At 54.0% G+C, this 22,367-nt stretch overlaps 2 protein-coding genes and 1 pseudogene across 5 annotated transcripts in view; 1 reads left to right on the forward strand and 2 right to left on the reverse strand.

Annotated features, from left to right (window-relative positions):
* Positions 1-14,584, forward strand: Llgl1 (LLGL scribble cell polarity complex component 1). Of its 3 annotated transcripts, none has more exons than XM_040748773.1 (22): positions 1-184; positions 2,930-3,027; positions 4,834-4,915; positions 5,016-5,146; positions 6,107-6,262; positions 6,342-6,504; positions 6,588-6,723; positions 6,895-6,949; positions 7,103-7,257; positions 7,332-7,555; positions 7,695-7,762; positions 8,677-8,830; positions 8,917-9,021; positions 9,501-9,793; positions 10,070-10,217; positions 10,408-10,555; positions 11,620-11,915; positions 12,356-12,620; positions 12,753-12,867; positions 12,997-13,109; positions 13,282-13,402; positions 13,494-14,584. In XM_040748773.1, the coding sequence occupies exons 1-22, from the start codon at positions 104-106 to the stop codon at positions 13,570-13,572; spliced, it is 3,186 nt and encodes a 1,061-aa protein (XP_040604707.1). In that variant the 5' UTR covers positions 1-103; the 3' UTR covers positions 13,573-14,584. The 3 variants fall into 3 exon arrangements, with proteins under 3 accessions (XP_040604707.1, XP_040604706.1, XP_005067726.1); XM_040748772.1 differs by having other exon boundaries at positions 2-184; positions 6,591-6,723; positions 10,402-10,555; XM_005067669.4 differs by having other exon boundaries at positions 4-184; positions 10,402-10,555.
* Flii (FLII actin remodeling protein) overlaps positions 14,531-22,367 on the reverse strand; it is a 13,989-nt gene continuing 6,152 nt past the window's right edge. Inside the window, exons 10-30 of one of the 2 annotated variants that reach the window (XM_005067667.4) lie at positions 22,276-22,360; positions 21,632-21,779; positions 21,400-21,533; positions 21,048-21,260; positions 20,700-20,879; positions 20,074-20,156; positions 19,882-19,956; positions 19,618-19,701; positions 19,360-19,531; positions 17,467-17,571; positions 17,198-17,389; positions 16,747-16,935; positions 16,515-16,654; positions 16,202-16,442; positions 15,920-16,074; positions 15,782-15,842; positions 15,572-15,700; positions 15,397-15,503; positions 15,220-15,325; positions 14,957-15,022; positions 14,531-14,844 (exon numbers count right to left, since the gene is read on the reverse strand). In XM_005067667.4, coding sequence (XP_005067724.1) covers positions 14,710-14,844; positions 14,957-15,022; positions 15,220-15,325; positions 15,397-15,503; positions 15,572-15,700; positions 15,782-15,842; positions 15,920-16,074; positions 16,202-16,442; positions 16,515-16,654; positions 16,747-16,935; positions 17,198-17,389; positions 17,467-17,571; positions 19,360-19,531; positions 19,618-19,701; positions 19,882-19,956; positions 20,074-20,156; positions 20,700-20,879; positions 21,048-21,260; positions 21,400-21,533; positions 21,632-21,779; positions 22,276-22,360 — 2,800 coding nt within the window. In that variant the 3' untranslated portion in view covers positions 14,531-14,709. Of the gene's footprint in view, positions 14,845-14,956; positions 15,023-15,219; positions 15,326-15,396; positions 15,504-15,571; positions 15,701-15,781; positions 15,843-15,919; positions 16,075-16,201; positions 16,443-16,514; positions 16,655-16,746; positions 16,936-17,197; positions 17,390-17,466; positions 17,572-19,359; positions 19,532-19,617; positions 19,702-19,881; positions 19,957-20,073; positions 20,157-20,699; positions 20,880-21,047; positions 21,261-21,399; positions 21,537-21,631; positions 21,780-22,275; positions 22,361-22,367 lie in introns of both variants that reach the window. The other variant, XM_005067666.4, reaches the window with a different exon arrangement.
* On the reverse strand, positions 17,579-18,732 carry LOC106020925 (annotated as a pseudogene).

Below are 22,367 nucleotides of genomic sequence, written 5' to 3' on the forward strand. Positions count from 1 at the left end.
GCGGGCGTCCGTGGCGTCCCGCGCCTCCGTGCAGGCCCCGCCCCGCGCCTCAGGACCGGCGGGGCCGGGCGCATCCCGCGGCGGTGGCGGCGGCTGGCACAAGATGATGAAGTTTCGGTTCCGGCGGCAGGGTGCCGACCCGCAGCGCGAGAAGCTCAAGCAGGAGCTCTTCGCTTTCCACAAGGTGCGGCGGCGGGGGCGGCGGCGGCCCGGGCGGGCCACGTCGGGCCGCCTCTGCCCTAGGAGCGCCGCGCTGCTCGGGCGTGCCTGGCCGGGGTCTCAGGCTGTGCCCGGCGCTGCGCCGTGCGCTTTCTGCCTCCTCCTGTTTCTCTGCTCCTGGGTCTCTGAACCTCTGGTGTCTCTCCCGGGTGCCCCTTGGGCTCAGTGGCGTCCCCCCCGGCCTATCTGCCTTTTACTCTTGGCCTCTTTTCTTTCATATTTGGTAATGTGGCCCGGCTCGGCCGAGGGGCACCCAGGGCCAGGTTTTGTTTTTCTAGAACTCCTGGGCGGGCAAGAGTGGGAGAGGTGGGGGGTGGGGCTGGAAAATCCCAGTCCAGAGTTTCCACCCCTCTCCCTAGGCTCAACCCTGTCTTGGGGTCCCTAGTCCAGAGGATGTGCCGGTCTGTGTGCCCGGCTGCATTTTAAACCGTAGGTCCTCAGTTTCCTCCGCCACGAAGTGAGGCCAGTTTCCTCCTTGTGGATTCTGGATCTCCCTTGAAACCGGGCCGGCCTGACCTTACTAAAGTTGGAAAGATGTGAGGCAGAAGGGGTCCCGGGAAAGGCCTCAGTCCCCACCTTCCCGGCACTGAACAATATAGAGCCCTGCAAAGTGATGGGGCTCGGGTTGGATGTTACTTTTATTCCAGAGCCCGTATGTACCCCTGCCGTTGAGGATCCGATTTCTCATTCCCACTGCATACATGAAAAAATTGAGGTTTAGTAAGGAGTGGGCCGCTTATTTTTCTTGCCTTGCTGTGTGATGACAATGGAGTAGGGACCCAGAGTTTTGAAGCAGCTACTATCATCCTGAGCAGAGCTTAGGGACCTTGAACTTTCTTTAGGAGATACGTTTCAGGGGAGGTGCTGCCATGGCTCAATTTTTCCTGTTGCCGTCCCAGGCAGCAATGATGGGGCTGCCAGGATTGAGACACAGTAACTGCAGACCTACAGATGACCTGAGAGGAGAGGAGAGTTTCCCCCAGATGTGAACCTCTGCTTTTGCTGGGGTGACCATGAGAGTGAGGCTGGGTCACAGATGGAGTGTGTGGTATGGAGGTGTGTGAGGGACCCACACAGATGGGGTGAGGCTCTGAATCAGCTTGTTCACCCTGGCTGGCGCTGCAGTGGCAGGAGTTGAGTGGGCAGCAGTGATAGGAGAGAGGTTATCCTCGGGAAAGGGTTTGGTTGTCAAAGGGGGTGTCGGGAGATCCCTAGGAAATAGGCCCCAGATTCTTGAGTTTGGGGTTGTAGTCAAGGGTGAACATGGAGTTTTACCGTGGGTGTTGGGTTCAAATCCAGCTCTGACCACAGGTTGCCTATAGCATATGCATCTCGTGCTAGTTTAATTTGGATTCCTGCCTCCTTGGTGCTAGGGACACAGTGGAATCCATAGGAGATAACTCCTCATTGAAGGGATGGTTTATTCATTGGGCAGGGGAAAACAAAAGCCCAAAACAGGAAAGTAAAATATATAGTAGTTCACAGGGTTGGCTAATGCTGTGGGAAAGTGGCCTAGGAGGATGGTGCAGGCAGGACCAGCTAGGGAGGCCTTTTGGAGCTGGCCATTTGGGGTGCCAGGTAAAGCACAGTGTAGTGGGGGAGGGGCAGGAGTGTGGAAGATGTCAAAGCCCTGGCAAGCGCCGTGTAGCAAAAGAGCAAAGGCCTTTGGAGTGGGAATCAGGTGAACTGAGATGCCCAGAGAAGGGCCACATGGTGAGGACTTGGCTTTCACTGTGAATCAGCAGGGAGGAGGTAGGGATGGCTGGTTGGTTTTCATAGGTGACTTGGTGAGCAGTAGTCCAGGCAGGCAGTGGGTAGGCCTGGACAGCAGGGTGTGAGAAGGTGACTTGTGTGTGTCTTAAAGGTAAGACAATAGGACTCAGGAATTGATCGGACGTGAGGTCAGGGACAGACACTAGATAAGGGATCTAGCTTCTCTTCCATAAATGAGCCTGATGGTGCCTGCTCAGGACTGTGGGGACTTGTCATGCTGCCATGCGGCTGCCATGTTCTAGTGCCTCCAGGACACTGGACTGCAATCCTGAGGAGGTCAGATCTGGATAGGGTATGGCATTGCTCATGAGAAAGGGAATTCCCTGGCCAACTGGGCTGGTTGGTGGCCCTGCTCTCTTGGATGGGCTCACTGCCACTGCCAAGTGGAAACAGGATGGATGGAGACTGCATGGACCCCACCACACCAGCTCTTCAGATGGCTGTCCCCATGTGGATGACCTCTTTTATTTATGTGTTTATTTCTGAAACAGCATCTCACCGTGTGGCCTGTGCTGTCTTCCAGCTCAGGATCCTCCTGCCTCAGCTTTCCAAATGCTAAGATAATAACTGTGTGCTACCAGACCACGTTTGGCATCTCTTGAGGGCATTCATGTCCCAGCCACACATGTGTGTGGGTGGGAGATTCTTGATTGGTGGGCCAGTGGGAGGAAACACACCACAGGAAGGGGTAGATACTGACGCTTGGTGTGTAGGGGAGGGCACTGGACCTGGTTCACAAAGAGCAGAGAAGCAGGTAGGGAGCATCAACACCAACACCAATGGCGCTCAGGACCCCGATGCTATCCCTGCTTCTGATGGCACCGGGATTCTTGTTCTCTGGCTCTCTCCATGTGGGGAGACGGACAATACCTTCAGGGTCAAGTGGAAGCAGTAGTCCCAGAGTGCTTTGTCCATGAAGCCCTCTCCTCCCTTGCAGACTGTGGAGCATGGCTTCCCCAACCAGCCCAGCGCCTTGGCCTTCGACCCTGAGCTTCGCATCATGGCCATCGGCACCAGGTCTGGGGCTGTCAAGATGTATCCTTTGTCACTGTGGTGCTCAGGGATTGCCAGGGGCTCTCATGTGCCACCCACTCCATGCTGGGGTCCTAGCATGGCAGGTGCTTCATGGAGACTCGGTGCTTGTTGGGTCCTCTGAAGAGGTTGGCTGTGCCAGCGTGCCTGTGATGACTCCTTTCAGAAATGATAGGGGCTTTTTGTTGGGAGGTGGGTGATTGGAGGGGTCAGTCAGTTTACAGTGACCACTGGTGTTCCTTGCCGTCTTTCAGTCTGCCAGTTCTTAGGTGACTCTGCCATCATCTCGGCAACTGTGACATGAGTGGCTAGGGGTAGCCTGTGGACCTTGATGAGAGAGTGAGCATGTGCATACACACAGACACACACACAAATATGAAGATCCATGTGTTCAACCCAGGGGGTGAAGGCAGTGCCAGGCTCAGCATGGTCAGTGCAACACTGCCCCCATCTGGACCCTGCTGCCGTACAATGGACTGAATAAATGGTACAAAGCAGGCATTTCCCTGCCGTCCAGGGTGGGGGTGGGGCAACAGGCTGCTGAATGTCTCCTTATCTACCCTGGAAATACCGTCCTAACCTGCCTTCAAGAAAACGGAGGTGCAGAGTCAGACTAAAACGTTGCCTGGTAAAGGAGCCCACTCTCCCTCTCCTTATCCAGAGCTAAGGGCACTAGCCAAGTTGGAGTGGGAATGGCCCATGGTTTATGAGCTGATAGCCTGTGTTAGAGAATGTGGCTGCATGGGGATGTCCTTTCCTCTGTTGTGGCCATTGGATGTGTTGGGACAGTGGCCAGGCGTCCACCCAGCTCGTCACTCCAAGCCCCTTGGGTGCTGTGCTGCCATTACACAAGCATTGCTGCAGCCTTGTACTGAGTTGGAGGTGTTCATGTCTGGGTTGTCCACGCTCTTCACTGCCAGGGGCTGTCCTTGTGGGACTTGGCTCCTCGTGCTAGTGCAGGGGAGGAGGCCACAGCCTAGGTCCCCCTTCTCTTCCCTCTTTCCTTTAAATCCCCACAGCCTTGAGCCCCTGAGGTTGGGAAACTGAGGCTAAAAAGCGCCACCCTTGGTTTCTGAAGCATCCCCTCCCCCTGCACGGCAGGCCCCATCTCCTGGGAGACCCTGCTCCCGCCAGCTGCCCCTGCCTCTCTTTGTCATCCTTGCCAGGCTCAGCAGGGAGTCCCAGCTCAATATCCAGGCAACAGCTCCTGGCTGGTCACTAGGACAACGTCACTGACCCATCTCTTAGCCCTCTTGGGCCCCTTCAGGGTTTGTTGGCCACCATCAATCCTGGAGTTGCTGGGTCTCAGGCACTTGTTCAAGCAGGTCACCTGTCTTCTAGTCTGTTTATCTGTAGAGTGGCTGTGGAAGCTGTCGGCTGCCTGCTCTGGAGGGAGCTTGGGGTTCTTGCCCACAGCTGGAGTCAGCTTGATCTGGTGCTACTGTGTTCTGGCTGGGCCTGTTTAACTTCTATTGCAAGGTACTTGGTCCATGCAGATGCATCAGAGACCGCATGTGAACCATGCTGGAGTCACAGTGCTAAGCAGGTTTTTATTCTTACTCCATCCACACTAGTTTTCTGCGTTTGAGTCATTAGCCTGCTGTGTAGATGAGGGCTAGAATGATCTGCAGTAGCACCCGAATTGGGGGACTGTGTGGAGTATGGGCAACTTGAGGGTACAGGAGTAGAGTTGTTTCAGGAAGGGACCTCATCAGGAGACTGGAGTCATGGATGGAGAGGTCTTGGGAAAGGCCTGTCTGAACTGCCCTGGCTTGGTCTGCACGTGTTTGTCTTGACAAGTCACCTCAGCTATGGTGCACCTGGAGTGGAATTTACAGGTCTTCATCGGGATACAGCCACCGTTACCCAGATGCATTTCCTGCCTGGTCAGGTGAACATCTGCCCTCCTTCACCAGCACAAGATGGTCCCCATCCCCATGCCCTCCTCCCCTCCAGGCCAGCCCCATTTCGGTCTTTGTGTCCCCCATCAGGGCCGCCTCCTGACCCTGCTAGATGACAGCAGCCTGCATCTGTGGGAGATCATCCATCATAATGGCTGTGCCCACCTGGAGGAAGGGCTCAGCTTCCAGCCACCCAGCCGGCCCAGCTTTGATAATGCCAGGTACTGGAGGACTAGGCTGGGGCTAGCCACTGGGCAGGGGTATTGGAGAGGGCCTGTGAGCCTGCTCTGCTGAGGCAGGACAGAGACAGTTCAGGATAGGGTATGTGGAGCCCTGTGTGACAGTGGTGTCCTTTGAAGTTAGGGTTAGAGGTGTGGTTAACTAAGTCTGAGGCCAGTAGGCAGGGTCTGTGCTTCCTGCTGTGGGAACTTCTAGTTTGGGGGTCCCAGAGAATAAATGTTATAACCAAACTCCTTAAACCTGTAGCATGGCACTGTGCTCTTTAGGGGTTTGGAACAGTTCTGTGCCAAGGTGACGTTAGCAAAGTCTCAGACCAGACCTGAATTTTCATGGTCCTTCAGCCTCAGTCTCCCAAGTGTGGGATTACAGGTGTGTGCCACCATGTCTGGCCTTCCTCCTGGCTCTAGTTGGCATGGGAGATGGACTACTGGTACATTGGCACACAGCAGGTTGATAGTAGGGAAGGTTCTCCAGGATGGGCTTGGTGAGGCACTAGGAGGATGCCCTAGACGTACACAGCAGGCCAGGATTCCTAGGTAAAGGACCTTGCCCACAGGTTAGTTCCTGGACTTTCCCAGTCACTGGAGGCAGGGACTGTTTGGGCCCCTGAAGTCTGAGATGCCTGGAGGCTGGCGTTGGGTACCCTAACTGGGGCAGTGCTGGTTCTGCCTGAGAGGCAGAGTGGTAAGAGGACCTGTGAGTCCTTTGAGATGTGGGGAATTTAGAATTTATTTTTATCCCTGTCTTTGCTGGCATGCTGGGAAATAATTGAGTGGGCTAATTACACTGCACATTGCCTTCCCGGGGTGCCAGCCCGTGCTGTGGACAGGCCCTGTGAGTGCAGAGAGGTACAAGAGAGGCCACAGCAAGGGCCCAGTCCATTCCGCCTTCTTCAGCAGGTAGGAGGGTTTGGCCTTACTCTCTTTCCCTCTTTCCTGCAGTGCGCCTGCCAGTCTTACCCGTGTCACTGTGGTCCTGCTGGTAGCTGGCAGCACAGTGGCCCTGGGAACCGAGAGTGGCAGCATTTTTTTCCTGGATGTTGCCACCCTGACACTGCTTGAGGGGCAGACTGTCAGCCCAGATGAGGTTCTGCGCAGGTGAGCAGCAGGTGAGCAGCAGGCAGGAGGAGCGTCCCATTTCTGGGAAGTTCTCCTGACTCTAGGGCACTCTCTGCAGTGTGCCAGATGACTACCGGTGTGGGAAGGCTCTGGGCCCTGTGGAGTCACTCCAGGGACATCTGCAGGACCCCACCAAAATCCTCATAGGCTACAGTCGGGGCTTACTGGTCATCTGGAGCCAGGCCACACAGCGTGTGGACCACATTTTCCTGGGTAACCAGGTAAGCAAGTGAGGCCTGCGTGCCCCTCATCCTGGGCCCTTGTACACACCTGTTGGCTCATGCCATCCTATCCTCATCCGTAGCAGCTGGAGAGCCTGTGTTGGGGGCGTGGTGGCAGCACCGTTGTCAGCTCACACAGTGATGGCAGCTATGCCATCTGGTCCACCGACACTGGCAGCCCCCCAACGCTGCAGCCCACTGTAGTGACCACACCCTATGGTGAGCACTGGGGAGGCTTGAGCTGGGGACTGAAGGGCTGTCTGGTCCTGATGAGAGTACTGCCTAGCCAAACCTACAGGAGACTCTGGGGGTATTGCTGGGTCTGGGCCATACCTTGGGGAGAGGCACATGGAAGAGGAATGGGAGGTCTGACGCTCTCCCCACCCCCAGGCCCCTTCCCCTGCAAGGCCATCAACAAGATTCTGTGGCGGAGCTGTGAGTCAGGGTAGGTAGAGGGGGCAGTATGGGAGGGGCGTGTCTGGCTGGGTCCTAGAGGATTAGGCTCTGGGTATATAGGGGTGCAGCCCTTACTGGGTTATCCAGCGTGTGCCTGGTTCTCCAGGGGCTCCTGGTTCACATGGACTCTCTCCTTTTGCAGAGACCACTTTATTATCTTCAGTGGTGGCATGCCCCGAGCCAGCTATGGTGATCGCCACTGTGTGAGTGTACTGCGAGCAGAGACACTGGTGACCCTGGACTTCACCTCCCGTGTCATTGACTTCTTCACAGTGCACAGCACACAGCCAGAGGATGGTGTGTATTCCACCTCCCTCATCCCAGCTGGCCCAGTGTGGCTTCAAGCTGTGCTCACTTGCCCAATTCCACAGAATTTGACAACCCCCAGGCCCTAGCTGTGCTTCTGGAGGAGGAGCTGGTAGTGCTGGACCTGCAGACGCCAGGCTGGCCAGCTGTGCCTGCCCCTTACCTGGCCCCACTGCATTCATCTGCCATCACTTGCTCTGCCCATGTTGCCAACGTTCCCAGCAAGCTGTGGGCTCGCATTGTAAGTGCCGGTGAGCGGCAGAGCCCGCAGCCTGCCTCCAGTGCCTTGGTGAGTGTGGGGTGAGGGCTGTTCCTGGTGGAGGGCAATGTCCAGCCTAGATTGAGATGGGAATGTGTAGTCATATGACCAGAATGAGATGGAGACCTTCATGTTAACTTTGAACTCCCATCTTTGTTGTCTTTCTTAGAGCTGGCCCATTACTGGGGGCCGGAACTTGGCCCAGGAACCCTCACAGCATGGGCTGCTACTAACTGGGTAAGTGTGGGGTGTGGGTACAAGGTCCTATACCTGTGAGGCCTTATTTGCTCTTGGATGTCCCAGGTGGTTTGGGTGCTGAAGCGTTTGGTGACTCAGGCCTAGACCTCACAAATCCAGGTTGTTCCTGTAAGGAAGCCTCCCTAGATTCTGGCTCAAAGCCTTAGCCTGACTTCCTCTTGGCCTGGGACTGAGTTCCAGCACAGCCTGGGCTCCACCCACCTGGCTTGCCATGGACTGGAAAATCTGGGTTGGCCTATGGTGACTCTTCCAGTCAGGTGCTAGAGAGCCAGGCTAGGTCTGGGCACTGATGACTCAGGCCTTACTAACTGCCCTGCTCCTCCCTCCTGCCTGTGTTGGGACCCTCAGGCCTCTCAAGGCAACTTGCCCTTTCCTGTTGAGAGCCTGCTGTGACCTCAGGGATGCCGGAGGGTCTGAACCACCTTACTCTCTACCTCCTTCTCAACTACCTGGGTGTCTCACTGTCTTGGGACCCCACTAGGGATGGCTCTGCTGCTGTCCCAAGGTTGTACTCTAGTTTTGTCTACTCTCCCCCTCCGTGCCTCCTGCTGCTTCACCTGGAAGACCCCCTTGAGCCTCTCTCTTGTTCTTCCTAGGGTTCATGCTATGATTTCTAGGTGCCCATTGCTTCCCTTGTCATCATCTAGTTGTCAAGATGGTCAACCCTTTACCCTCCAACCTGTTCAGGGGTCTTGTGGCATGTGGTGAGCGTAGGCTGACATGCAATAGGCCTTGAGTACATATTGGTACTGTGTAGCAGGTGCTTGCTGCTCAATGCAGCGCAACTCCAGTTAGTGTCTGGCATATGCAGTGGGTACCTATAGTGGCCACTAGAGGAATAATGAGAGGGTGTTGAGTTCCCAGGGGGACTCTGACACCCACTCTCTCTATAGCCATGAGGATGGCACTGTGCGATTCTGGGACGCCTCTGGTGTGGCCCTAAGGCCACTCTACAAACTGAGCACAGCTGGCCTCTTCCAGACGGACTGTGAACATGCTGACAGCCTGGCCCAGGTCGTGGAGGATGATTGGCCGCCCTTCCGCAAGGTGCCTCTCCTCCCTCTCCCCCTAGGCTTGGCCTTTGAACCTGACATAGTTCTGCCTGGTGTCATCATTCCATCTTGTCCCCTCAGGTGGGCTGCTTTGACCCTTACAGTGACGATCCCCGGCTAGGAATACAGAAGGTTGCACTTTGCAAGTATACAGCCCAGATGGTGGTGGCTGGCACTGCAGGCCAGGTGGGCTTGGTGTCCCCAGGTGTGGCTTTTGGGAGGCTTTCTGCAGGAAGTAGCCCTGAAGGGTGTGTGGTGGTGAAGTAGAGAAGCCAACACGGACCGTAGGTCAGAGTGGGAACGGAGCACCGGGTAAGGGTGGCGGGGAGGAGGGCAAAGGGAACGTGTGGGTGCTACCACTTGAGTAAGGGTAGAGGAAGCCACAGAGGCCCGGGGTCTTAGTCACAGATAGCTTCAGTACTTGACTGTGTGGAGGCTTAGTGTATGCTCAGGCTTTAGTGGAAGACACTCAGGAAAGAGTCGAGGGCAGGGGCCAGAGGATTAGGTCACCACAGTTTCTTGGCACTCAAGGAAAGTTTTTGTATTATAGTAGGTATCAAAGGGTACTGGCTGGGTAGGTGAATGAAGACATTATAAAACTGTCTGGCAATGTCCGAGAGGTCGAGAATGCCCCTTTACCTGAATCTTCTGCTGTTACGGTCTAGGTGCTGGTGCTGGAGCTCAATGACACACCGGCAGAGCAGGCTGTCAGTGTGGCCAGTGTGGATCTCCTTCAGGATCGTGAGGGCTTCACATGGAAGGGCCATGAGCGGCTGAGCCCACACACGGGGCTGTTGCCCTGGCCTGCCGGGTTCCAGCCCCGCATGCTGGTGCAGTGCCTGCCACCTGCTGCTGTCACTGCTGTCACACTCCATGCGGAGTGGAGCCTTGTGGCCTTTGGTACCAGTCATGGCTTTGGACTCTTTGACTACCAGCGCAAGAGTCCCGTGCTGGCCAGGTATGTGGTATGAGGTGAGCAGTTGGCAGCAAAGGTCTGTTGAGATGATTGGGACTCAGTTTTCTTTCAGAGTTGGGTGTGGCAGAGGCAGGCTGTTTGGGAAAGCCCTTATAATCTCTTCATTTTCGAGAGAACTGGTCAGGCCCTCCAGCTGCTGTGGCCATGGGTCCTAGCACCAAGTTGCTCTGGTTCCCTGACCTGGGCTCTGGTAACCTGGCTTCGGGCTAGCAGGGGTGCAGTGTAGCTCCATAGCATAGCTGGCCCTGTCATCCTCAGGTGTACCCTTCACCCCAATGACTCTTTGGCCATGGAGGGGCCGCTGTCACGGGTGAAATCCCTCAAGAAGTCACTGCGACAGTCATTCAGGCGTATCCGCAAGAGCCGTGTCTCGGGCAAAAAACGGGTTACTACTGCCAGTAGCAAGGTGAGCTGGGACTGGCTGCCAGGCTGCCAAGTTCGTGCCCTGGTCCAGAGCCCTCAAGTTTGCTCAGTTGCCTTGCTCCCCTGGTCATTAACTGGGAAGCAGGTGCTTGGATGGCGATGTCTGCTGGGTACTAAACAGAAAGGGCTCTTGGAAGAGGGCATCTAAGATCCTCTGGCCCTCCCAGTTGCAGGAGGCCAATGCACAGCTGGCAGAGCAGACCTGCCCCCACGATGTGGAGATGACACCTGTGCAGCGCCGCATCGAGCCTCGATCTGCTGATGACTCCCTTTCTGGGGTTGTACGCTGCCTCTACTTTGCTGACACATTCCTTCGAGATGGTGAGGCCAGGGTAGAGACGGGTGGAGAGGCTAGATGGCCTTGTACTGTTAGCAGAGGTGGTGTTCTGAGCACCTACTATGTGCTGAGTTGTACTTTGGGATATCTTGGCCACGTATAGGCCAGAGGGACATATTTTGAGGTTTGCAGAGTAGACTGCAAGGCTACATATGAGCCTTGTAGAGTCAAACAAGACGCAAGGGAGCCATGGTAAGGTAGGCAGTGAGGGCCAGGGTGACCAAGGCCCTGGGGAGGGCAGGTAATGGAGGTGTTAGGACACATCAGGTAGGGACTCGTCATTGACTGATAAAAAGTCCCCTCTCTGCCTTATGCATATTGGTGGCTCTTTGGTTTTTTACGTTGTATAATGATAGTTTGAAACACAGACAGTATACAGTCACCCACATACTCCTACTTCAGCTGCCACCCCCAGGTATCTGCTGCCAGTGTGCCCCATCCACACTTTACTCTTTCTAGTGTTTTAGACAGGCTTTCTCTGTGTAACAATTCTGGCTGTCTTGAAACTTGCTTTGCAGACCAGGTTGCCCTTGAACTCACGGAGATCCATCTGCCTCTGCTTTCCCAGTGCAGGGATTAAAGATGCATCTTGTTTTTATTTGTTGCTTGCTTTTTAGATAGGGTCTTACCACATAGTCCTGACTGCCTGGAACATCCTATGTAGATCAGGCTGGCCTCAACTCACAGAGATGTCTCTGGGATTAAAGGAGTGTGCTGCCATGCCCAGCTTTGTAGGAGGGAGCTATGTTTCCTGGAGTGGGTTGAGGGTGCAGCTTGATGGCTTGGTGGTATCAGGGGCCAGTTTGTGGCTGATACCCACCTTGTAGATGTCCTCAAGGTGACTCGTGCCTCTGGATCAGGGCTGCTTTTATGTATCAGACACAAGTGGGTTGAGGCCACATAGCAGGTGTTGAGTTAGGAGGGAGCCCGGATTCCTGAGATCTGATCCCTACAACCAGTTAGGAAATGAAGGTACAGGTGAGAAAGAAGGGTCTGTGAGGAATGGGGTTCCTCAGGAGGCCCTCCTCACTGTACCTGTCTCCCTCAGCAACCCACCATGGGCCCACCATGTGGGCAGGAACAAACTCGGGCTCTGTATTTGCCTATGCACTGGAGGTTCCAGCAGCCACAGCAGGTGGTGAAAAGCGGTCTGAGCAGGCAGTAGAGGCTGTGCTGGGCAAAGAGGTACAGCTGATGCACCGGGCACCTGTGGTGGCCATTGCTGTGCTGGATGGTCGTGGCCGTCCACTGCCTGAGCCCTATGAAGCTTCTCGGGACCTAGCACAGGCCCCTGACATGCAAGGTGGACACGCTGTGCTCATTGCATCTGAGGAACAGTTCAAGGTGAGTGTCCATGGGTGATGGAGATCCATCTAGTATCTTGGACCCTTTCGAACCCCTGCTTTGCCCATTTCCCCTACTTGCTGAGATCTAAATTCTTCCTTTGCTATCAAAGGTCCTCCATAGGCCTGCCAGGTTCCCCTAAGGCCTTGCACCTCACAGCCTTCTCCAAGAGCCTCATGGGAAACCCTTAAATCCAGTCCCCACAGACTTTGGTTTGAAGGGTGGATACCAGGCATAGAGCATATGAATATGTCTAGTTAATCTGGCTGTGGGTAGAAATGAGGCTGAGTCTATAAATGGGGAGGGCTGGTTCAGTGGGTGTTATTTTGACATGCATGGTTGGGTTGGGGCTTGCAGGGCCAGTTGGGGGTCTGCAGCCAAGTGGAAGTGAGTAGAAGTAGAACAAGGCTGGGCCTAACTCACAGGCTATCTGTCACCAGGTGTTCACACTGCCCAAGGTGAGTGCTAAGACCAAATTCAAGCTGACAGCCCATGAAGGCTGTCGTGTACGGAAGGTAGCCCTGGCTACATTTGCCAGTGTGATATCTGAGGACTATGCTGAGACCTGCCTTGCCTGCCTCACCAACCTGGGCGATGTCCATGTCTTCTCTGTGCCTGGCCTGAGGCCTCAGGTGCACTACTCCTGTATCCGGAAGGAGGACATCAGTGGCATCGCTTCCTGTGTCTTCACACGCCATGGCCAGGGTGAGGTGGGACGGGTGGTTGAGAACAAATGCTGGGTACAGCAGAAAGTGCAGTTCTGCTTATGTGCTGAGGTGTTGGCCAAGGGCTGGTAGGGATCAGTCCTCCTTACATGCTCTTTTCTCTTGGTCACAGGCTTTTACCTGATTTCTCCATCGGAATTTGAGCGCTTCTCCCTGAGTGCTCGCAATATCACAGAGCCCCTCTGCTCTCTAGATATCAGCTGGCCCCGAAATGCCACCCAGCCCAGGTGTGTGAGGAGTGGGCCCCTTATCCATCTTGGGTTCTGCACGGTCTGGTGTTAATCCCTGTTCCTGGTTTGGGGATGGAAGGTAGCACATTGTAATAGTCTCCATCACATTCCCATCTATTTCTGTAGCCATAGGCTTCAAGAGTCACCCAAGCTGAGCCAGGCTAATGGGACCAGAAACATCACCCTGTCCCCAGGGAGCTGTGAAGGAAGCCCTAACTCTACCCACAGCAAGCAAGCTGGTGAGAGGTCACAGGGTTGGGGCAGGCATTGGCTTGAAGGTACCTGGGGGAGAGCCAGGGCTAGAAGCTGCCAGAAGAGAGGCAAGAGTGCCTGTGTTTGCACGTTCATGTCCAGCTGTGGGCTGGTCTCTAGATGCAGAGAGTAGATACTGAGGAGCACTTCTTCCAACAGACACCACAGAGCCACCTGAGGCCACCCTCTCACCTGTGTCCATTGACTCAGCTACTAGTGCAGATACCACGCTGGACACGACAGGGGATGTCACAGCAGAATGTGTGAAGGATTTCCTGGGGTGAGGCCAGCTGCTCTTTCCCAAGCCTTCATCCCCAGGGCAGCTAGGGGTCTTCCCACACCAGCCCTTCTGATTACTGACTCCTCCCCAGCTCTCCTGAGGACTCTGAGAAGAACCTTCGGAACCTGGAAGCAGATGAGGCCCAGGCCTACACCCTTCTGATTAAATGAGGTGCTGTGAGGCAGCCAAGCCTTACGACACAGCAGCTGCCATCCCTTGCCCCAACTGGGACCCTGGCAGGCCTCTATAATGGTATCACTCCTGGAAGCCTAGCTGCCTTCCCTTAGCTGTCAGAGGCTTAGGGGACCCAGTCATGATCATCACAGTTTAGTGCTAAAAAGGGGCCATTCTGTCAGACTTGAGGTCTTGGACATTTAAAGGGCCACCTCTGAGTCTGGGTGTAGGAATTGAGGCTCATCCTGTTCAGTGAGCCCATTTCACAGGATAGTCACTGAGGCTGATAGGTCCTGCCTGTTGAGCCAGCACATGGAGTTTATGTGCCTACCATATCCTGCTATGGACCCAACCTAGCTGGAACCTGGAGCTATCTGGACCTTGGTAGCTAGTGCCTCTGTACCCTACATTGGGCATAGATACTACCCATACCCTGTTACTTGGTACCCTCCTAGATCCCCAGCAAGCCCTTCCTCAGGCTGTCACTAAAGGGCCTGCCTGCCCACCCTGCACAGACTGGTATGGCCTGGGTTTGCTCCCCCTAGCCATCACCATCTGCTTATCCCAGCCGACTGTCTGCCTAGCTCCTTAACATTGAACCCACACCTGTTAACCTGTGGGATCCAGTCTTACTGATGCTGGGCCCTAAAGACACCCCCAGCTTGATGGTCAGCTGGAGGGAGTGCGCCAGGATCCTCTATCTTGCACTCCATACTGCCCTTTATTTCTCAAGCAGAGTATTTTTCTAATGCCTGGACTACGCTGGCCAGTCATTTCTACAGCAGTTTTGGTACTTGCTCTGGCCTGTGTGTATGCTCACGTGACTGGAAACTGCAAGGCACCGTAACTGGAGTCAGTTGGGTGTGTGCATGTGTGTGGGGCGTCGAGGATGGGCTTCCCTCTAGACTCTACCTTGGGCTTTTCTGTCTTTTTTAAAAAAAACTAGTTTTAATATTAAAAGTACTGATTTTTTAATATTGAAAATAAAAGCATTTAATATCTTTTAAACTACCTCTGCTGCACACATGTGGACACACTGGTGGGGCTTGCAGGGTGTGGGCAGGACTGGTGGGTAGCGAAACAGGTGCTGGGCGGCCGCCTCTTCCTCCTGGAGTCTGATTCATAGATGCTGCTTAGGCCGGGGATTGGCGGAAGGTGCTCCAGGCATGGAAGCAGCGCGTGAAAGCCCGCTGTTCGTTGCCTTTGCGGACCAGGCGCAGGCGACGTGGCCGCTCATGTTCTTTAGAGCGTGTGTGTTGGATGTATACCTGGGAAGGGAGACAGTGGGCCCGGGTAGTCCTCTGAGTCCTGCCCAGGATGAGGGAGGGGGCAGGTGGTTCCTGAAGTCATTGGGCTGGCTTCAGTGCTGTCCTTTCTTACCTGGCAGGCCTTCAGACTCAGTTTAATCTCCACTTGACTTGTCTGGGTCCCAACCCACATGTAGACCTGAGGATACAGTGGAGGAAATGGTTATGTGGGTGTCTTGACCTTTTTGGTGTTTTACAGTGCTAAAAACTGAACCCAGGGTCATTGTATATGCTACTCAAGTGTGGCTGGTGGGAATGTTTCCCTCTGGACCCACTGTTTCCAGTAGGACTCCTTACCCAACGGGCAGGGTCTGAGGTGGGGGAAAAATGTCTTACTTCTTGGCCATTGTCTAACAACATGATGTCATCATCTGCCAGGTCATCTTGGCAAAAGTCAGAGCATTTCTCAGTCACTGCGAAGTAGCCCTTCTCATTGGAACACCTGAAGGGCAATGGTCAAGATGAAGTAATCATCAGGACTAAAGAAGCTAGAGGAGGGGTCAGGGCACTCACCTGAAGAGCCTTGTATGCTTCATGTACTCTGCGTCGTCATCATAGGGTTTCTGTGTGCCAATGCCTACCCAGAAGAAGTTCTCTGGTTCCTCGCCTTCATTGATGACCTGTGGAAAGGCTGTTAGCCAGGGCGGTCCTCTACTCTCATCTTCCTGCCTGCCCCCACCTCTGTTACCTGTTTGCTGTAGGAAGCATCAAACATGGTGTTGAGGATGTCTTCTGCCAACTTGGCTTCATCAGGGTCTGATGCCCGGCCCACCCAGGCATACACAATGCCTTGGTTGTCCTCACTCTCAAAGGGGACCTGTGGCGGCACAGGGCTTGGTTAGGGCTGGGTTCTTGCCCCGCCACCTTGCTCTGCTTGCTGTCTTGCCCACAGCCTCACCTTGAGGATGAAGCAGAACTCAGAGTTGAGAAGGCTGGAGTCAGTGTTGATCTGGATGCACCTAGGGGATTGGGGGGTGGGGTCAGTATTGTTATAACCATCACAGAATCCTGCCCTTTCCCCATGCTAGGTACCTACCGGGTGCAGAGGGCACTGCCATTGGTGCGGATCTGATAGAGGCTCGGCTGAAGAGTACCCTGGGCCACCTTCCTCTTGCCCCGGTGGATGATGAACTTTCTTTTGAAATGGGACAGGAACTTGGGGTTCTCCTGCTGCTGTGTCATACGTACTACCTGGGGATCAGAAGTGCTGGGTAGACCTAGACCCTACCTGCCTTTCAAGGGTCAAGCCTCCTCAGATCTGGTTTGATCACGCTACCATAGGCTATGGGGTACAGCTTAGGGCTGTATGAGGGCATACCTCCAGCTTGCCAGGGAATAGGCTCTCAAACTTCTTCTGAAGACTGAAGGTGAAGGTGAGCCAGCCCATGTTGGAGGCCTCCCGGCCCTGCCAGAAGTAAACGATGCACTGGAAATCCTCCTCTGGCTGCTTCTCCTCTGCCTCAGCTTCTGTTTCCAACCCTTCTGTGCCCTCGGCTGAGGCCTTGCCCTCCTTGTCCTCCGTCTTCTCTTCCTCCTCATACTCCACTGGTACCCAGTACCTGTGATTTAGACAGTGGTGAGCAGGGGATGCAAAGGGAAGAGGACAAGAGGGTGAAGTATTATTGTGGCACCTGCAGAGGAAGACATAGCAGTCCTGTGTGTAGAAGTGGCCAAACTCTTCCTCCGGCAGTCGTGTGAACTTCCTGCCCTCCAGCACGAAGCCTTCCATGCCATCCAGATCCTCATTCCATTCCTCCATCAGCTGCTCTGCCTGTCATCCCATCCCCAGGTGAGGTCTGAACACCATGCTGAGCAGAACCCCCTTACCCCTCACACCTCCCCCTCACACAGGCTTCATCCCACCTCAGCCAGTGCCATTGGTGGCTGCCGAGGCAGGAAGAGTGCCGTGAGGTCAGCCTTCATTTGGTCTTTCTTCTCAGTGTCACGCTTCACTTTCCCAGAGAGCCCCTGGCCCTGCAGCACAGCCTCTGCATTTCGAGTGTAGTCTACTGTCAACACATCGTCCCAATTTTTGAACTTGGCTTTGAACACCTGTGGAGAACAGTATAATGCCACAATTGGGGAGAGGTACAGCAGAGTTAAGGTTGGGGCTGAGGGATTCAAGCAAGGTTTGGAAAAGCTGGTCAGAGGCCAAGAGGTGGGATCTAAACGAGCTGGAGACGGCTTGGAAAGGTGGAGCTTAGCAAAGGAAGTGGAGACGTGCTAGAGTGGATGGATGGCTCTGCAAAGACACGGTGGATTTGGACCACTTTCGCAGCAGAGAGGGCAGTGGAAAGCAGGGTGTGGGGCACACCTGAGCCTCGGTGCCTTCCAGGCTGCGGCTGACCACTGCATGGCGTGGCCGGTGCAGCATCCCACACAGCTCCTGGCCCAGTTTGAGTGCAGCAGCACGCACTAGTCTTGGGGACTTGCGGCCAAGCCAGATGAATACATCAGACCAGCAGTCCAGGATGTACACACATCGTGTGTCCAGCAGGCTCTGCAGCTGTAGGACAAGAGGCTGGAGGTCAATACTTGGCCAACACAGGAGACAGGACCCGTGCCCACCTCCGACCAACTCACCAGTCTCATTCCTGGCATCAGTTCCACCTTGGGCCGTTTTCTATGTTCCACTGAGAGCTTGTAGTTGATCTGGGGAAGCTCCAAGTAGCCCAGGCCCAGGCCCACCTGGGAGGAGGAAGAGATGGGTATGGCAGACCCCACATTTGCCCTGATTTGGGACCTGCTTCCCTTCAAACTGAACCACATTTTAAGGAGGGCCTACCAGTGGAAGGGTCTACTGTTCGTTGGGCTTTTTTCCTAGTACAGGGAGCAGTCCCAGGGTTTTGCCTACACCAGGCTCTAGTACAGAGTCCCACTCCAAGCCAGTGGAAGGGTATTTAACTTTTTTTCCCTATGGAGGCTTTTTATTTATATGTTTTACATCTCTAGAAAAAGAATCCCAGGATTTCCCCTCCTGTGTGTTTTCGTCTTGCTTCTTCCTGGTCCATGATGCCAGCTGAGGCTGTCAGTACAATGAAGCCAAACTTGGAGCAGATGGCTCTGCCATTCTTCTAGGTCTCTGAGCTGCACATCAAATCTAGGGCTGATCACGCCACACTTGTTCAACCTGCCTGTGAAGTTCATGACAACTTTTCCATCTCTGTGGTCATTAAAGATTTCAAATTCACCAATGTAACCATGCTTCATCATCAGGAACCAAACGATAACTTTGGAGCAGGGCCTGATGAGGACCTGGCATCTGCCTCTCTTCTCAGCATTGTTGATGCTATTCAGAGCATCAGCCAGGACATTCATGCACACCATGGTGACGGCGCGGAAAGATGGCGGAATTTAACTTTATTACTATTTTTAAGTAGGCATATTTTGTATGTATGTATATATGTATGTATGTATGTACATTGCATGTATCCTTGGTGCTTATGGAGGGAGGCCAGAAAGCAGTGTTGAATCTCCTGTAACCAGAGCTACCATGTGGGTCCTAGGACTTGAACCCAGGTCCTTTGGAAGAACAAGTGCTTTTAGCCACTAGGCCATCTTTGCAGCCCTTGAAGGGCTTGTTGGGTTTTTGTTTTGTTCTGTTTTTTGAGACAGGGTTTCTCTAATGGCCCTGGCTGTCTTGGAACTCAATTTGTAGACCAGGCTGGCTTCAAACTCACAGAGATCTGCCTGTTGCTGCCTCCCGAGTGCTGGATTAAAGGTGTGCAGCACCACTGCCCAGCTGGAAGGGCTTTTAAATACATGTTTTCCTTGCTTGCCTAATCTAGGTCCTTATTGTTGTTTTGCTGGTCTTCCTTCCTTCCTTCCTTCCTTCCTTCCTTCCTTCCTTCCTTCCTTCCTTCCTTCCTTCCTTCCTTCCTTCCTTCCTTCTTGTTTTTCAAGACAGGGTTTCTCTGTAGCTTTGGTGCCTATCCTGGAACTTGCACTAAAGACCAGGCTGGCCTCGAATTCACAGAGATCCGCCTGCTTCTCGCTCCCACGTGCTGGTATCAAAGGTGTGTGCCACAGACTGCCTGGCTGTTTCTGATTTTTTTTTTTAAAGATTTTTATTTATTTATTACATGCAGTGTTCTGCCTGCAGGCCAGAAGAGGGCATCAGACTGAATTATAGATGGTTGTGAGCCACCATGTGGTTGCTGGGAATTGAACTCAGGACCCCTGGAAGAGCTCTTAACCTCTGAGTCATCTCTTCAGCACCTGTTTCTGATTTCTTAACTTGTCTCTTTCCGGCTCATAAGAACCCTAGTCTCCTGCCACTCAGAAAACTAAGGCCAAATTCTCAGCTCTGGTACCCGGGAGCTTCTGGGCCACCTTCCAGAAGAGCATGCCAGCTTCATCCTCACAGCTGGCTTCTAGACTGCGCTCCCTGTCCAGAAGAATGTCCTCTTCTCCCAAAGCCCACAGTACAACTAAGGGACTGGAGTGAGACTTACTTCGTACCCAGCACCAACTCACCTTGTATAGCTTGGGCTGAGGTGGCCAAAAGTCATCAGGCACGTGCTTCTTGATCTCAGAGGGCTCCCCACCCAGCACCTCCCAGAACTCTGGGGACTCTTGGCCCTGCACAACGAGTGTGATTTCTGCCTTCCCTTTTCGCTCATTCTTGTTAATTTTCTCTGCAAAGAGCCTGAGGACAGAAGCAAAGCCTTCAGCAAGGTGATATTGTTCTTAGGGATACTTTCCTTTGCCCAGAGCATCCACAGACCCACTTACCTGGCCTTGGTGGTGTTGCTCAGTGTGGCCTGGGCCCCCCGCCACACGTAGATGTCCAGTCCTCGGTCCAGGAGGAACACAAATCTGGATAGGACAGCAATAGCTGTAATGTAACGTAACTCCTGTCCCTGACCCAAAGGGTGGGGCAATGTCCTTTTGAGTGGACCTCAGCATTTCTTCCAAGCTCTAGGGGAAGACTGCTTCCTCATAGATAGGAAGGCAGCTAAGGGCAAGCACCCCACTTCCTCTCCTATCAGTGCTTACCTTGGATCCAGTGAGGCCCCCTTGAGGGGCACAGGCTCCAACTTGATGTTCTTTTTCCCATATACACGGTACATCCTGGGGGCAGGGCAAGAAAGATGTGACGTGGGCACCAAGGGCCACCTGACTTTATTACCCTTGACTCTACCCATTCCCAGCAGTCCAGGCCAATGCCACCCATCTCTACATGCTTACCTGGTGACATAGTGTGTATCTTCCACAGTATAGAAGCCACTGGCTGTTCCGCCTTCGATGTAGGAGATGTCATTGTCAAACACCTATTGTGCGAGTATGGTTCTCCATCATTGAGTTGTTCCCTGCCCTTACCAACTACCTGTCATGCTTGGCAGATTTACACAGCTAGAGTGTAGGTACAAACCCAGTGGTTAGGATGGATACATGTGCTGGCGTACAGGGCTGCACATGTACAGATGGCGGACAGTCTGAGAGGTATTTATGGAAGCTTGCAAACCTGGGTGGCCTGCAGTAAGCGCTCCAGCTGCATGCCATCTCTAAAGGTAACCCAGCTGGCAGTACATCTGTCAACTGGCTTTGCATTCTTTCTTAGGCTCTGTCCTATGCTTAGCCTCAATAGCTATGGGTTCCAGCCCATTTCTCAGCTACTCTCCTTATCCTGTCCACCAGCTCCCCCATGCTAGTCTGCCAATCCCTCTCCCTTAGCCATGGATTTCTGGCTCTGACACCTGAGGCCTCCCCAGACTTCCCCTTGCTGTCTGTAGCTTCTTGTTACTACCTTTGGCCTCAGCTCCTTGCCCCACCTCTATACATAAGGCCTGAGTGTGTGTGTCTGCTGGCTGTACCTGCAGGAACTCCTCGCTCTCATCGCCCATCTCCTCTCGCAAAGTACGGCACTCGGCACCCAGGTAGTTACGCAGATTGACTGCATGGATGGCAGAACAGGCTTTCTTGTCGAGAGTGGCTTCCCCACCAATCCAGTAGTAGATCTCCCAGTTCAGGGAGCCACTGTCATCCAGGAAGGTCTAAGGAGACCAAGGCATCAGCCATGAGGGACTTCATTGGCTATTTATGGTTTCCCAGCCCCAGGAAACGCATGTGGCAGCCACTGCCTAACTATAAAACCTAGCCTGCCCACCTGCCCCCTGGTCTCACTGAGCTACCCCATGCAGAACACTAGGAGCCAGCCCCACCTTGAGCACAATGTAGCAGTCAGCTTCATAGAACTTGCCATGGAAGGCTTCCTCCACCAGCACAGGCACAAAGTTCTCTATTTGCCAGATGGTCAAACCGGGCAGCTGGCCCACATCCTCCGTGAAGAACTCTGAGTAGTCAAGGCGTGGCTTCTCCAGGCTCTGGTCCCAGCGCCTCACCTTCCCTCCAGGTGCTCGGGCATCTGCGCTTTCCTGGGGACATAGGAGCAGTACTTGACTCTACTGAGACACCAGGACTGACCTTTGCTGGCCATTACCACAGGACCTCAGTGTTAGCCGTTCTCTCTTGAGCAGAGTCCAGGCCTGCCCAGCCCTAGCCGAGCTGACTTACCTCTTGTTTTTTGTTTTTCTCCTGGGCAACATCTGACATGCCCTTTAGCACTTGCTTGGCCTGGTCATCCTGGGCTGAGTCCTTGCGCCTTCGTAGCCGCATCTTGCGAGCCAAGGGGTCCTTGGACCCGCTCCCTACTTATGGAAGGTGCAAGCATCTGAGCCCTTGCAAATGGGCAAGCAGAGATCCCGAGAAGTGCCCTTGCTCCCAGGCCAGATCACATTGTACTTACCAGCCGCTGCAGCAGCCACTGTGGCAGGGGAGGCGCCCGCCAGCCTCAGCTGGTTCTGTAGTGAGAAGTCAATGTTGTACCACTCGGAAGTTCGGTCAGCAGGCTTGGGTGGCATGACCAGGCTGGGATTTTCTCTAACATCTAGGACCTGTTAGATGAGCAGAGAGGATGCTGGGCTGGGCACTCACCTCCAAGCCACATCATATCTGACCTCTGTAGCTGGATCCCGGAACAAAGTTCTTACCCAGGCCAACCTGTAGGGGCTTCATTGACACTACAGTGTGTTGAGAGAAGATGTTGTGCCCAGTGGCACCTGGGCATTGCCCCTGGAAGGCTATTGCTAGGTCTCTCTCACTCTAAGACAAAGGCACACCCTCTGCTCCATCTCTTTCTCTCTCTCAAAAAATTTTTATTATGTATAGTGTTCTTCCCACATGGACGCCTGCATGCCAGAAGAGGGCATCAGATCTCATTATAGATGGTTGTAAGCTACCATGTTCGTGATGGGATTGGAACTCAGGATCTCTGGAAGAGTAGCCAGCGATCTTAACTTGCAGAAGGCAAGGCCAGGAGGATCTCTGGAGTCCCAGGGAAGCCTGATCTACACAGTGAGCTCCCCATCTCTCTTGTCTGCACTGCCTGACCTCAATCTCTGTCAGGAAGTGAATGGCCTCTGGGAGGGTCACCAGGCGGTTCTTGTTCAGGACGAGTTTCTTCAGCTTTGGGCACCTGTAAA

This window comes from Mesocricetus auratus, unplaced genomic scaffold (assembly GCF_017639785.1).
Source record: "Mesocricetus auratus isolate SY011 unplaced genomic scaffold, BCM_Maur_2.0 Super-Scaffold_100007, whole genome shotgun sequence".
NCBI lineage: Eukaryota > Metazoa > Chordata > Mammalia > Rodentia > Cricetidae > Mesocricetus > Mesocricetus auratus.